Raw genomic sequence first — 15,556 nt, forward strand, 5'->3', positions numbered from 1 at the left:
CTGTTGGGTCCCGGCCCTGGTCGGGGTTGTGCAGGAGGCAACCAGTGGATGTGTCTCTCTCAGGTCCATGTTTCTCTCTCTCTTCCTCTCTCTCTCCCCCTCCCTCTCTAGCTGAAGAAAAATGCAAAAAATATCCTCGGGTGACGATTTAAAAAAAAAAATAAAAAAAACAAAGAAGCAAGCCCCGGGCCAGTATGGCTCAGCGGTTAGAGCATCGGCCGCGGACCACAGTGTCCCGGGTTCGGGACACATGCCTCGGTTGCAGTTTGCCCCCCCGCCCAGTTGGGTCATGTGGGTGGCAGCCAGTCCATGTGTCTCACATCCATGTTTCTCCCTCTCGCTCTGAAGATAAATGTAGAAATATCCTTGGGTGATGTATTACTTGAACCTAAAAAAGCGGTGAAGTCTGAAGGGTTAATCAACACGTGAAACTGCAAAAAACACAACAACAACAACAAAAAACTACGACTCCCGGCAGACCTCAGGGCCGGTCTCCTCCCGGTCCCAACCCCTCTCTATTCCGCCAGGGCCGGAGGCGACCAATGACGGTTAGTGATTTGAATAGACCAATACTATAATGAAATTGTTCTGGTTTAGAAGGGGCATTCATGTCGTCCAATCGTATGGAAGAGAGGGGAAACACCTTAGCCAATCCAAAGACAGGTGGGCGGGGCCTACCGTGGGGGCGGTGAAAGAAGATTGCTGACTAAGATGGCGACGGAGGCGCAGAGTCAAGGGGAGGTGCCAGCCAGCGAATCCGGTCGGAGGTGAGCCGAGTTTTTGGTCTAGCTGCCTAGGAAACGAGGCCGTGGGCTGGTCGTACTGACGCCTTTCCTTTGGGTGATGGTGACCCAACGGGGCCGGACTTCGTGTGCCTTTCTCTTGTGATGTATCGCACCCTGGCGCCTGCTGGGACTGAGGTGGGCTGGTCCCTCCCGGCGCTGGGCTGTAGTCGGGCCCCGCTTGGCTCTGCTGATGCCTGTGGGCGGTCACCCGCGGCTTTGGCTGTAAACCAGCCAGTTGGTGGTGGCAGCGCTGCCTGCGTTTTCGCTGAGACTCCTCTCGGTGATGAGGAAACTCTAGCCCAGGGCTGTGAGCGAATTCCCCAGTGCCACGCAGAGAACTGTCAGTCCCTGTTGCTTGGCCGAGAGGGAGTGCGTGTGGTTAAGTCAGGTCAAGGATCTGAGTGTCAGTGAGAAATGGGTTTGAGTCTTTGGGCCAATTAAAAAAATATTTTACTGTGGTAAGAACACGTAAAAGATCTGGCACATTCCTGAGTGTCCAATACAGTATCGTTGACAGTAGGTACAATGTTGTATATTAAATCTCAAGAGCGTATTCATCTTAACTGAAACATGCCTGTTAGTAACTCCCCTTTTCCCAATCCTTCCGTCCCCTGGCAACCACCATTCCACTATTAATTCTTTGACTATTTCAGATACCTTGTATAAATAGTATCACACAGTACAGTATTTGTCTTTCTGTAATGGGCTTAGTTCACTTAGCATGTCTTTAAGGTTCATCCATGTTGTTACATATGTAGAATTTTCTTTTTAAAAGCTGAGTAATGTGCCATTCTGTGTATATGCTACATTTTGCTTATTGGTCCAGGGACATTTAGGTTGTTTCCACATCTTGGCTATTGTTAGTTGTGCCTCGGTGAGCATGGGACTGCTAATATCTCTTCAAGATCCCGATTTTAATACTTTTGGGTAAATACCCAGAAGTGGGATTGCTGGGTAGTTCTATTGCTGGGTATTATATGGTAATTCTATTTTCAGTGTTTTGAGGAGCCTCCATACTATTTCCCATAGTACCACCATCATTTTTCATTCCCACCAACAGTGTACAAAAGTTCCAGTTTCTTCTCATCCTCACCAACACTTGTCTTTTTTTTTAAAAATTGAGTTTAGAGAGAGAGGATTTTTTAAAATTGATTTTTAGAGAGAGAGGAAGGGAAAGGGAGAGATAGATAGAAATATCAATGAGAGAGAAACATTGATCAGCTGTCTCTTGCACCCCCCCCCCCCCCCCCCGGGAATCAAGCTTGTAACCCAGGCATATGCCCTGACCAGGAATTGAACCATCAACCTTTAGGTGCATGGGTCGAGGCTCAACCACTGAGCCATACTGGCTGGGCTATTTTTTTCTGTTTTGATAATGGTCATCTTAATAGGTGTGAAGTGATAGTTCATTGTGATAGGAACAAGGCATGGATGCCCACTCTTGCCACTTCTATTCAGCATAGTACTGGAAATCCTAGCCAGAATAATAAGTCAAGAAAAAACAAAGGCATTTAAATAGGAAAGAATAAGTAAAATTGGCCCTGGCCGGTTTGGCTCAGCGTTTAAAACGTTGGCCTGCAGTCCAGAGACACCCGGGTTCTGTTCCCGCTAAGGGCACATACCTCAGTTGCATTTTGTCCCCAGCCCTGGTTGGGTCATGCAGGAGGCAGCCACTTGATGTGTCCCTTTCATATCAATGTTTCTCTCTCTCTCTCCCTCCCGCTCTATTTGAACAAAAAGTGGAAAAATGTCCTTGGATGAGGATTAAAAAAAAAAAAAAGAATAAGTAAAATTGCCCTGGTTTGCAGATGTTCTTATGTATAGAACATTCTAAAAACTCTAACAAAAAGCTTGTTAGAACTAATAAACAAATTTAGTAAAGTTGTAGTATGCAAATCAACATACAAAATCAGTTGCATTTCTATACACAAACAATGAACTATCTGAAAAGGAAATTAGTGAAACTAGAGCCCTGGCCGGTTTTTCTCAGTGGTTAGAGCGTCGGCCTGTGGTCTGGAGAGACCTGGGTTCGGTTCCCGCTAAGGGCACGTACCTAGGTTGCAGTTTGTCCCCGGCCCCGGTTGGGTCGTGTGGGTGGCGACCACTCGATGTGTCCCTTTCACATCGATGTTTCTCTCTCTCTCTCTCCCTCCCACTCTATCTGAACAAAATATCAAAAAAAATGTCCTCAGGTGAGGATAAAAAAAAAAAAGACATATTACATGTTACAAATATATTATTATTGTACATTTAATTATACACAGTTCTTACGCACAACCACTAACCTATGAAAATAGTGCAACTTGTTCAATGATGAAGTGATGAAGGTGAAGAGATGTACTGCACAGCAAAGAAGAGCAAGGTTACTGCTCCTCTGAAGGCACGACCTCAATAGGAGAATCTTGGTGGTGCAGTATCTTCAGCAGGTGCATTGTTGTCTTCTTCCGCTGAAGGAGTACTAGGAGTAGGCAGTGGGTGTCTGGGTGTGTGGCTAAAGAACATCGTGATAGGCAGTTGCTGGCGCTGTCTTTTCATATGTGTGAGGAGGCTTTTGTAGGGTTCTATCACTCCATCAGATGCATTTTGGAACCGCAATGCACGCATCATTTGTGGGTCCCTTCACCAATCATGTCCTGTACTACCTTAATAGTTCTTACGACTGGTGAGAGATGCTCAAGTGTAAGGCCAGCTTCCTCCTCCTGACCCCAGGAACCTCTGGCTGCTCTTCCTCCTCCTCACTTGCAGACTTAGTCATCTCCACCAGATCCTTGTCAGTTAAGGGATCTGAATGTGTCTCCAGCAGCTCATCCACGTCATCGCGGGTCATATCTGCGAAACCTCCTCCTCCCAGCATCCAGGCTAGCCTAATTGCTTCATCCACTGCCGAGTTGCTTATATCTGCTGGGGTGAATCCTCTGTAATCGTGGACAATTTCAGGTTACAACATCTTCCAGCTGGCCTTCACGGTCTCCGTCTTTATGTCCTTCAATGTGGCCTGGATATTTTTCAGACAGGTTGTGATGGTATACTGCCTCCAGTACTCCTTCAGCAAGAAGTTCTCCTCAAGGTCCATGCCTTTGACGAGGTGCTGCAGGGTGTTTCGTGTGTAGAGGATCTTGAATGTGTGAATAATGCCTTGATCCATGGGCTGGATCAGCAAAGTGGTGTTGGGAGGAAGGAACTTGATCACCATCATAGGATAGGTCTTGCGCATGACCTCCAGCATTGTCCATGAGGAGAAGGACATTAAACTTGAGTCCCTTCTCTGTGAGATACAGCTTAACTTGGGGAATGAAGCTTTCATGGAACCAGTCTGATGACAGCTGCTTTGTGATCCAGCCCTTGTCGTTGTGCATTCAGTGCACTGGCAGCAGGTTCTTGTTTTTATTCATCAGGGCCCTAGGGTTCTTGGCCATGTAGATAAGGACAGACTTGAGCAAAAATCCCTCAGCATTTCCAGACATGACGGTAGTCACGCGATCCTTATACACCTTGAAGCCACGGACCTTGGCCTCATCCTTGAAAATGAATGTCTGGGAAGGCATTGTTTTCCAGAACAGTTCTGTTTCCTTCATATTGAACACCTGTTCTGGATGATACTTGCCCTCTTCAAGGATCTTCTGAAGCCTGTTGTTCACGTAGTCCTTTGCTGCAGGCTGGTCAGCAGAGGCAGCTTCTCCGTGGAGAACGACACTCTTCAGATGATACCTTTTCTGCAATTTCTTGAACCAACCCTTGTTCTCCATGAAATCCATGAACGTTGTAGAAGAGGGTCCTGGTTGAGGTTTTTCTGCTGTAAAGCGCTAATAGAGCTGCCTTGCCTTCTCCCGGATGACCAGCGAACCCAACGGAATGTTTTTCTTGCAGCTGTCGCTGATCCAAATGGTTAGGGCAGACTCCGTGTTCACTATGAACTTATTACGACTTGTCACGATGCACTTTTCTTCCTTGTTGAAAGAGACAGTAGCCGTTGCACGGATGTTCTTTTCATCTTTACGGATGGAGTGAACGATAGACTCATTCAAGTTGTAATGGTGGGAAACCTCCACGATTTTCTTGCCATCTTTGATCAGATCCAAGCGTTTCACCTTCTCCTGGATGGTAAGCATCTTACCCGGCGCTTAGTTTCATTGTCAGAAGGCTTAGAAGCAGCAGCACGTTTAGGAGCCATTGTGGGGCTTAGATAAAAGTTCTCAGAACTCGCAAACACTTACAAGGGCAAAGATGCTTCCAATGTGCAGCGATGTAGAAGCGTGTATAACAGAAATGAACTTGCATGAGGCTGAGCCAATCAGTGGCTGGGATAGGAAGAGGATAGGATAGCCAATCAGTGAACAGCACGTTCTGATTGGCTTGGTTTCACCACACCCGATTTTTTGGAAAAAAGTTATTGCCCACACACAAGGAGTGGTCAAGCAGTTGCACTTGGTGTTGAAGGACTTGCGGGGATGCTTGACTATATAGGCCTACAGTCCATATATACAGTACTTTTAATTTTAATTGTGATACAGGGGTGTATAATTGACTCAGACAACCGAGTGCCCACTGTATCATTTTCACTGGCTTGATCAACTTTTTAAATCTTTTTTTTTTATCCTCACCCGAGGACATTTTTGCATTAATCTTCAGATAGAGCGGGAGGGAGGGAGAGAGAGAGAAACATCGATGTGGGAGAGACACATCAACTGGTTGCCACTCACATGACTCCAACAGGGGCCTGGGACAAACTGCAACCGAGGTATGTGCCCTTAGTGGGAACCGAACCTGGGACTCTGGTTCACGGGCCGACACTCTAACCACTGAGCCAAACCAATCAGGGCTCAATCAACTTTTCAATGAATATATTTGAAAAAAACTGCGATAGAGTGAAGCCGTGAAAGTCGAAGTGCGAAGTGGAGAGGGATGACTGTATAGTGATCTTATTTACATTGTGTCAGTATAAATCAGTTAACTTTAGTTTGGTGTCTCACTTATTTTTTTAAATCCTCACTTGATATTTTTTTATTTATCTTCAGATAGAGTAGGAGGGAGAGAGAGAGGAAAAAAGAGGGAGAGAGAGAGAGAAATATTGACTTGAGAGGGACACATTGACTGGTTGCCTCCTGCATGAACCTGACCAGGGCCAGGGATGAACTGCAACCGAAGTACGTGCCCTTGGCTGGAATCAAACCTGCAACTCATTGGTTCGTGGGTTGATGTTCTAACCACTGAGCCAAACCGGCTAGGGCTCATTAAAAAAAAAAAATGTTTTTATTGATATTTTAGAGAGAGAGAGAGGTAGAGAGAGATAGAAACATCCATGTGAGAGAGAAACATCAACTGGCTACCTCTTGCACACCTCCTACTGGGGTCAAGCCCATAACCCAGGCATGTGCCCTGATGGGGAATGGAACCAGGACCTCTCAGTTCATGGAAGGACGCTCAATCCACTGAACCACATTGGCTGGGCAGTTTGGTGTCTTTTGATGTTGGCTATACTAAACAGGAGATTCCAAGTCTTGGGAAGCTGGGTTTATGAGTGGGCACCAAGCTCCTTCCCTAGCTGAGATGAATGTTATTAAAATTTTAATAAGGAACAGTTTTCTACTTTTGGAGCTGCCTATAAATGGTTGACCGTTTTTAGCCTGAAAACTGTAGAGGAGATCAGTACGTTTGATTAGATCATCCCTTATCCTGCTGTAAGATCTTGAATTGTGATGAAACCTGAAGACAAAATACTATTCTGTAGCGGAAATAGTTTGAATTCCTTTAAAGGATGTTGCCAATTAAATTTAAACTTTGGTGATAGTATTAGTTACATGATCAATAGGTTTCACAGAATCTTATCTGAACCTGAAACTATTTTATCAGTTCCTTATTGTAAAAGACAAGATAGGTTGTAAAGCTTTGTTTTTAGAATGGGAGTGAGGGAGGGAGGAAGAGAGAAAGAGAAACATCTGTGTGAGAGAGACACATCGATTGGTTGCGTTCTGCATGACCCTGATCAGGGCCAGGGATATAACCTCAACTAAGGTGTCCTGAGACAGGAATCAAACTGGAGACTCTTTGGTTTGCAGGCTGACACTCTAACCACTGAGCAACTTGGCCAGGGCTCTGTAAGGCTTTTTGAGGGCAGGACACATGTATATTTTTATTCATGTTCTCAACTTAGCTTTGTGTAGGTGGTCAATAATGAATGAATAATAGTCTTTATCATTTGTAAGATATAAAATATTACTTTGTGGTGATAAATACCATACAAATTCTTGTTTGCCCTTTAGATATTAACCTTTCTAATGTTCTGTTGCTAGCGTGGCCCCTTGTATTCCATAAAGAAGAGGAAAAATTTATTTGATCTGTGCAGATAATACATATTTGCATGTTTTTTATTAAAATATAGTTGACAATACAATTTTATATTAGTTTCAGGTATACGATGTAGTGTTCTGACATTTATATTCCTTACCATATGATCACCACATATTACCACAATAAGTCTAGTAATCATCTGTTACCATACAAGTTATTATGATAATATTATTATAATATTGACTATACTGTTCGTTCATATTTGCATGTTGAATGGTGAATATGTGATCATTGTTTACAAGTGTCTAGCTTTCTATTTAGTCGTCATAGCCTGTTCCTAATAAGTAGAAATGCTTTAAGTTGTTTTAATCAAATAATTAAATTAGAAAATACTGCTGTTTATAAAGAATTAAATAAGAAAGACATTGTTTATAAAAATTTCCGTAAGAAAAAAATTGCTGTTTATAAAGATTTCTAGGTTACACACACACACATACACACATATATAAATATATACATATATACACATACACATATACACATATATATGTATATATTTAAAAATTTTAATTGATTTTTATTTTATTTTATTTTATTTTTATTTATCCTCACCCGAGGACATTTTTCGATATTTTATTCAGATAGAGTGGGAGAGAGAGAGAAACATCGACGTGAAAGGGACACATCGAGTGGTTGCCACCCGCACGACCCAACCAGGGCCGGGGACAAACTGCAACTGAGGTACATGCCCTTAGTGGGAACCGAACCCGGGTCTCTCCGGACCACAGGCCGACGCTCTAACCGCTGAGCCAAACCGGCCAGGGCTTTTTTTTTTTTTTTTTATCCTGACCCGAGGACATTTTTCCATTTTTTGTTCAGATAGAGCAGGAGGGAGAGAGAGAGAGAAACATCAACGTGAAGGGACACATCGAGTGGCTGTCACCCGCACGACCAACCAGGGCCGGGGACAAACTGCAACCGAGGTACGTGCCCTTAGCGGGAACCGAACCCGGGTCTCTCTGTACCGCAGGCCGACGCTCCAGCCGCTGAGCCAAACCGGCCAGGGCAGAAATTTTAATTGATTTTTAGAGAGAGAAGAGGGAAAGGGAGAGAGGGAGAGAAACATCGTTGTGAGAGTGAAACATTGATTGGCTGCCTCCTGTATGCCCCCTTCCAGGGATTGAGTCTTCAAACCAGGTATATCCCCTGACTGGTGCATGAACCCATGCCCAGCCAATTGAGCCACACCAGCCAGGTTATGTTTTGATCTGTTGATGATAAATACCCCCTTTCCTCTACTTCTGACCTTTGTCAGCTAGGGTGATGTTTTAAAATTTAACTCACTTTGCCTTGCTGGTGTGGCTCGGTGGTTGAGCATCAACCCATGCACCATGGGGTACCCGGTTCAGTTCCCTGTCAGGGCACATGCCTGGGTTGTGGGCCTGATCCCCAGTGGGGGGTGTTTGGGAGGCAGCTGGTTGATGTTCTTTCATATCAGTGTCTTTGTCTCCCTCTCCCTTCCTCTCTTTCTAGAATAAATAAAGAAAAATTATTTAAAAAATAATTTAACTCCATTTATTACACCTTCAAATTACTCTTAAATGGATTGTACTAAAGGGGAATCTACAAGTAGAAGCCATCCACTCTACCATTAGTACTATAAAAATAATGAGACTCTTAATGGTCAAAGAGAAAAAGCTAAAGTAGAAAATGAAGTATAGCCACTTCCCCACATAATTGGCAGAAGGGAATTACAGCTCAGTGCTTTTTGAATCTAAAAAAGACATAAAAAGAAAGTGCTACCTATTATTAGATGAAGAGGGGAAGTTGATAACAGTCACAGTCTTTTTAACCTCAGTATTCACTGGAAAACCCGCCCACTCCCACTGTGAACCAGAAAGATCAACAGGAACAGATAAAGCAAGCTGTGGTAGTAGTAGCACTTGTGAAAAGTTGGGTGACAGTTAATATGTCAGCAGTGTCCAAGTGTTGAGGCCCAAGCCTGTTCCTGGAATTTAGGAATAGCAGGAAGCTTAGATGCAGACTGCAAGATGCTTGCATTTCATATTGGAATTTTTTTTGAAATTAAAAAAATTTATTTTAAAGAGGGAGGAAGGGAAAGAGAGAGAGAAAGAGAAAGAAAGAAACATAGATGTGAGAGATACACCAATTGGTTGCCTCCTGTACACACCCTCACATGCAGGATTGAACCAACAACCTAGGTGCCCTGACCAGGAATGGAGCCCGTGACCTTCCTTTGCACAGGTTGTCACTCCAACCTACTGAGCCATACTGGTCAGCACTGGAAATGTTTTTAGAGGATAAGGAAGGTGCCTGAAGATGGGGAAAGGGTCTTTTATCTTGCTAATTTAGTTTACATACACCTTAGAATATGAAATATTGGTGACTAAGCACATGACTTCCTGAAGACTTTTTCATTATGCTGTTCTTCCTGTAATAATAATGTGGCCTTTCAGGAAAAGTGGAACCTTTATTGATCTTAGGAAGGCTTGTCCTCACAAGAACAATTTAAGTGGGAAAATATGGTTTAAATATCTGAACCCAGGCCTGGCTGGTGTAGTTCAGTGGATTGAGAGTCGTCCCATGGACTGAAAGGTCCTGATTTGATTCCAGGTCAGGGCACATGCCCAGGTTGCAGGCTCGATCTCCTGTAGGGGGCGTCCAAGAGGCAGCCGATGGATGTTTCTCACATTGATGTTTCTCTTTTTCTCACTTCCTCTCTCTAAATAATCAATAAAAACATATTAAAAACATATGTGAACCCAGTTTTGTATTTGTGCTGTCAAATTCTATCAGAAGGGTAATGAGGAGTAGACATTTCAGGAATCTTTCTTGAATCTGAATCTTTTTTTTATTTTTAATCCTCACTTGAGGATATTTTTTCCGTTGATTTCCAGGTAAAGTGGGAGGGAGGAAAGGAGAGAAAGAGACAGACAGAGAAACATCGATGTGAGAGACATACTGATCGATTGCTTCCCAAGAGACCCCAACTGGGGCTGGGGATCGAACCTGCAACTGAGGTACGTGCTCTTGACCAGGAATTGAAGCTGAGACTCTGGGTTTGCAGGCCCATGCTCTAACCACTGAGAAAACCGACCAGGGTTTGAATCTGAATCTTTTTATTTTACTTTTTTTTTTTTATCCTCACCTGAGGACATTTTTCCATTTTTTGTTCAGATAGAGCGGGAGGGAGAGAGAAGAAGAGGGAGAGAGAGAAACATCGATGTGAAAGGGACACATTGAGTGGCTGCCACCCGCACGACCAACCAGGGCCGGGGACAAACTGCAACTGAGGTACACGCCCTTAGCGGGAACCGAACCCGGGTCTCTCTGTACCGCAGGCCGACACTCCAACCACTGAGCCAAACCACCGGGGCTTATTTTACATTTTTATCAATTATCTGGCTTAGAGAGTTTGATTATTATATTTGAAGATAAGGCTGATCTTGGTGGACAGAGAATGGCAGGGCAGGGAGAAGAAAATAGAATTATAAAGTTAATTTGCATAACCTAGTACATGGCTCACCTTTCTTTATCTATAACCTTTGGTTGTAGAGCCAGTATCATCTGATAGGACAAGATTTTCTTGAAATTAATGATATCCACATATCCTTTTTCCAGAAGAGTGAAATAAATGTATTTATAACTAAATGAATCAGATACTGAACCAAATGGGAAAATAGTGATTTTAAAGGAAACTTCACAAGAGGAAACTAAAAAAAAAAAGTTAAAGGAGGTTGCCAGTTGGTTGTGTGGAAGGTCCTCAGAGAATGGTGATTTTTGTTTGTTTGTTTTAATTGCTACTCTAGAACTATTGTGTCTATTATCTGTGTTTGGGAAGACTGACTCCATTCAGGCTCACAAGAAGCCAAGTGATATATGCAAATTTGGTAATTTGTAGGAAGACTGTACCAGCTATATATGTCATGTTGCGAGCACATTTTATCTGTGGGAGAGACCCATTATACTTGATTAGATTATTGCTTTTTTTTTTTTTTAATTAGCACTTATCAGCATTTTCTTCCTGAAGACACCCTCTGGTTACCTTGCATGAACTGTCTTAACTACGCTTTTATTAGCTATCTTTTAGAATGGGTTGTTTCTAGAAATTCCATTTATTTTGTGCTGATGTTTTGCTAGTTTTACCTGATATATCAGTCAGGGTTCAACTAAGACACAGAAACTCTACAGTAATTTGAATAAAGGATATTTAGCCCTGGCTGGCGTGGGTTGGTGGTTAGAGCATTGGCCCGTGCACTGGAAGGTTGTGGGTTTGATACCCAGTCAAGGGCATGTACCTCCGTTGCAGGTTTAATCCCTAGCCCTGATTAGGGCTGGTGAAGGAGGCAACCAATTGATGTGTCTCTCTGTCTATTTCCTCCCTCCCCCCTTCCCTTCTACTCTATATAAATAAATAAATGAATAAATGAATGAATGAATGAATGGAAAAATATCCTTGGGTGAGGATTAACAACAACAACAAAAGGATATTTAATATAAAAAGTTATCAACTGTAATGAGATTGGAATAACAAGGGATTGGCTAGTAAGAAGTAAAGAGATCTCTAAAGAATATACAAATCTGTATTAGCCCGGCTGCTGTGGCTCAGTGTATTGAGTGTTGTTCCGTAGACTGAGAGGTCCTGGTTTGATTCCCGGTCAGGGCACATGCCCTGGTTGTGGGCTCGATCCCCAGTAGGGGGCATGCAGGAGGCAGCAGATCTATGTTTCTATATCTCCCTTTCTCTTTCTCTAAAATATCAATAAAAAATATATTTAGCCTGGCCGATGTGGCTCAGTGGTTGAGCATTGACCCAAGCACCAAGAGGTCACTGGTTCGATTCCCAGTCAGGGCACATGCCCATGTTGTGGGCCAAATCCCCAGTAGGGGGCATGCAGGAGGCAGCCAATCCATGTTCTCTCTCATCGATGTTTCTATCTCTCTCTCCATCTCTTTTCCTCTCTCTCTAAAATCAATAAAGACAAATAAAAACAAAAAACAAAAACACATTTAAAAATAATATACAAATCTATATCGGAATGAATCAGCTATACAATATATATCAGATCACCACATTTTACACTTTAAATACCTTACAATTTTGTCAATTGTACCTTAATTAACTGGGGTAAAAAGAATCAGCTATAAAAAAAAAGAATCAGCTATAATTCTTAGTGCTGAGATAGAATGTGCAAGGAAGAGGTTCCCTAGTGCAGATATCTAGCCTGTGTTGGAGAAGGCATGGCCATGGCTCCCTGAAGGGCAGAGAAGTTGCTGTGGTGGAACTTGTTGGAAATTCACCTTATGGAACCTGCTAGAAATCCACCTCTTAGGGTACCAGGGGAAACTGTTTATAGGGAGGAGCCTTGGGCAGCTACTGCCTCTTAGGTGCTGCTGAATGTTGTATATTGCAGGAGCCTTTTACTGGAGATGCTGTCTGTACTGCCAGAGCTGGGTGCTGGAGAAACTGTGCACACTGCAGGAACTTGTCTAGAGAGGCACCCTGGAACCAGAAGGCCCTTCCTCCTGCAATGTCTCTCCAGTGTCCTTTATTAATAATGCTTAACATTGTGCCAGCTGGAAAAGGATATCTATTTAAAGGCTCTGGCTCCATTTTTGCAGAGTAGGCAATGATGGGTAAGAGGTAATAAATTTTAAACTTGTGCATGTGGAGAATCACCTTTTTTTTTTTTTTTTTTTATCCTCACCTGAGGACATTTTTCCATTTTTTGTTCAGGTAGATTGGGAGGGAGAGAGAGGAACAGAGAGAGAGAGAGAAACATCGATGTGAAAGGAACACATCGAGTGACTGCCACCCGCACGACCGACCAGGGCCGGGGACAAACTGCAACCGAGGTATGCACCCTTAGCGGGAACCGAATCGTGTCTCTCTAGACCGCAGGCTGACGCTCTAACTGCTGAGCCAAACCGGCCAGGGTGAGAGAATCATCTTATCTCCAAGTTCATTGCTTCTCTTTCTATAGCACTTCCTAAATCTAATTATAGAAAAGTATGAGGTGGTGCGTAGGATCTGAATGAATGAGGAAGGATAGAAACAAATCAGAGAGGACAAGAAAGTAATTGGTAGTTAGTATCCCTATCCCAGCTTTCTAGTCCTGCTGATCTTCTCAGCAACAGTGGTGGAAACGATGGCAGTTTCTGGTCTGTTTTCTAACAAACTTCTGAATTCTATTATATTTACAAATATAAGATGAGAAAATAATTTTTTCAATATTTTTTATTAATCTTTTTATAAAATGAAAAGAAACTCCTATGATCGATTAAGGAAGGTGGTTATGGCTGGGTGGTTTGTGGGGTTTTCTTTTTCCTTTGTTTTTTAACCTTAGCTTTAAGTTGAAGCATTCTTAGATGTTTTGGGGAAAAATATCCTCTTAAAATGGGGTACTTGTGCTTGCCTTCTGGGGAGGTTGTCCTGAGAAGGTGAATCATATGGCACTTAAGCATATGTGTATGTGGACTGCACCCCCCCCCCCCAACCTTTGCCTCTTGAGTTGTTTGCTACTTTTTCCCATTACTTTGCTACATTTCTATAGTTAAGTTGGTTTTACTTGAATGATTCATGTTTAAGGGGGGAAAATGAAAATACCCTTAAAGATTTGTTTCAACTACTGCAAATAAAAATAAAGAAATGAAGTGGCCGATGTAAACAAAAAGTAATTGGTGGTTAAATTTGCACTGAGACACTTATTTACATGTAAGGTTGTAAAAATCCTTATGCATCAACTACTCCCTACCCTGGCCCCAACCAATCAGTAGAGCCCATGCCCCCAACTCTTTTAGTCACCATGATTAACGATTTTTCCCCTGTATAACCCATCCCCCAGAAGCCATGGGGGAGCCAGGTCTTTGAGCAGTAGCTTACCTATGACTCTGGGCTTGGTGCCATTTCTTCAAGTAATAAACCTTTATGTTGTTGGCGGTGTGGGGGTGTGTGTGTGTGTGTGTGTGCAGGTGCGGGGGAGGGAGGGTCTATATGCATTCCAAAGGGAATGACAGTTTCCTGAAACATTGAACCTGAAGCAAGACTGTTAAATTATATTTAACTTAACAACTATTATTTATATATATATAATTGAGGTATGCTGATGTTTAAGATAGATAGTATTACCTTGTTGATCCCTTTAGTTTCAAACTTGCAAAGATCCTGGAGGGTATGTTGTTATTTATTGGTACTTCCCCCAACCCCTGCAACTAAAGCAGTATGTGTCTTTAAGCAAGCTACTTTGACATTTCACATTTCCCTGTGTATTTTTTTGTTTTGTTTTGTTTTTTACATGGGGTTACTGGTATGTAGTTATATGAAGTTTTAGAAATTTGTGTTTGTAATGATCTTGACATATATATAATTTTAAAGGAGTTACTACATTTCTGCCTTGGGCTGGATATTTTATTGTACATAAATCTTTTAAACAAGTATAGTTTTTAGTTGTAATTATTAGTGAGAGTAATGCTCTCTTATCCTTCATTTAGATTTAATAGCTGCATCAGTTATTTGGCATAACAGCATTAAACTTGGAAGTTTGATTAAATAAATTTATTAATTAAAATATGTTTTTACTGATTTTTTTTTTTAGAGAGAAAGGAAGAGGGAGAGAGAGAAACATCGATAAGAGAGAAACATCAATGTGCTGCCTTCTGCATGCCCCCTACTGGGGATTGAGCCTGCAACCCGAGTATATGCTCTGACTGGAAATCGAACTGGTGACCTCTTGGTGCATGGGACGCTCAATCCACTTAGCCACATTGGCTGGGAGGAAGTTTTATTTTTTAATTAAATTTTTTTTTTTTTTCAAATGGAAAAATATCCTCGGGTGAGGAAAAAAAAAAAAAATTTTTTTTTCTTTTAGATAGAGAGAGGATGGGAGAGAGAGATAGAAACATCACTGTGAGGGAAAACATCGATTGGCTGCCTCCTGCACGCCCTGTACTGACATTTGAGCCTGCAACCCAGACATGTGCCCTGACTGGGAATGGAATCAGGACCGCTCAGTCCATGGGACGATGCTCAATCCACTGAGCAACACGGGCTGGGCTAAATTTTTATTTTAGAGAGAGGTGAAGAGAGAGAGAGAGATTGAAAGAAACATTGATCGGTTGCCTCCTGTATATGCCCCAACTGGTGATTAATCCCACGATCTAGGCATGTACCCTGACTGGGAGTCAAACCTGCCACCTTTCAGTGTACGGGATGATGCTCCAACCACCCAAGTCACACCAGCCAGGGCTTATTATTATTATTTTTTTTCTTTTTATCCTCACCTGAGGACATTTTTCTATTTTTTGTTCAGGTAGAGTGGGAGGGAGAGAGAGGAACAGAGAGAGAGAGAAACATCGATATGAAAGGAACACATCGAGTGGCTGCCACCCACACGACCGACCAGGGCCGGGGACAAACTGCAACCGAGGTATGCGCCCTTAGCGGGAACCGAACCCGGGTCTCT

The 15,556-nt window shown here is 42.7% G+C and overlaps 1 protein-coding gene across 1 annotated transcript in view; it reads left to right on the forward strand.

Annotated features, from left to right (window-relative positions):
• The first annotated feature begins 700 nt into the window (after nucleotides 1-700).
• ARHGAP19 (Rho GTPase activating protein 19) overlaps nucleotides 701-15,556 on the forward strand; it is a 65,713-nt gene continuing 50,857 nt past the window's right edge. Inside the window, exon 1 of the mRNA XM_036265123.1 lies at nucleotides 701-767. Within this exon, the coding sequence (XP_036121016.1) occupies nucleotides 712-767 (56 nt within the window). The 5' untranslated portion in view covers nucleotides 701-711. The remainder of the gene's footprint in view (nucleotides 768-15,556) is intronic.

The sequence above is a fragment of the Molossus molossus genome, unplaced genomic scaffold (genome assembly GCF_014108415.1).
Source record: "Molossus molossus isolate mMolMol1 unplaced genomic scaffold, mMolMol1.p scaffold_m16_p_17, whole genome shotgun sequence".
Classification (NCBI taxonomy): Eukaryota; Metazoa; Chordata; class Mammalia; order Chiroptera; family Molossidae; genus Molossus; species Molossus molossus.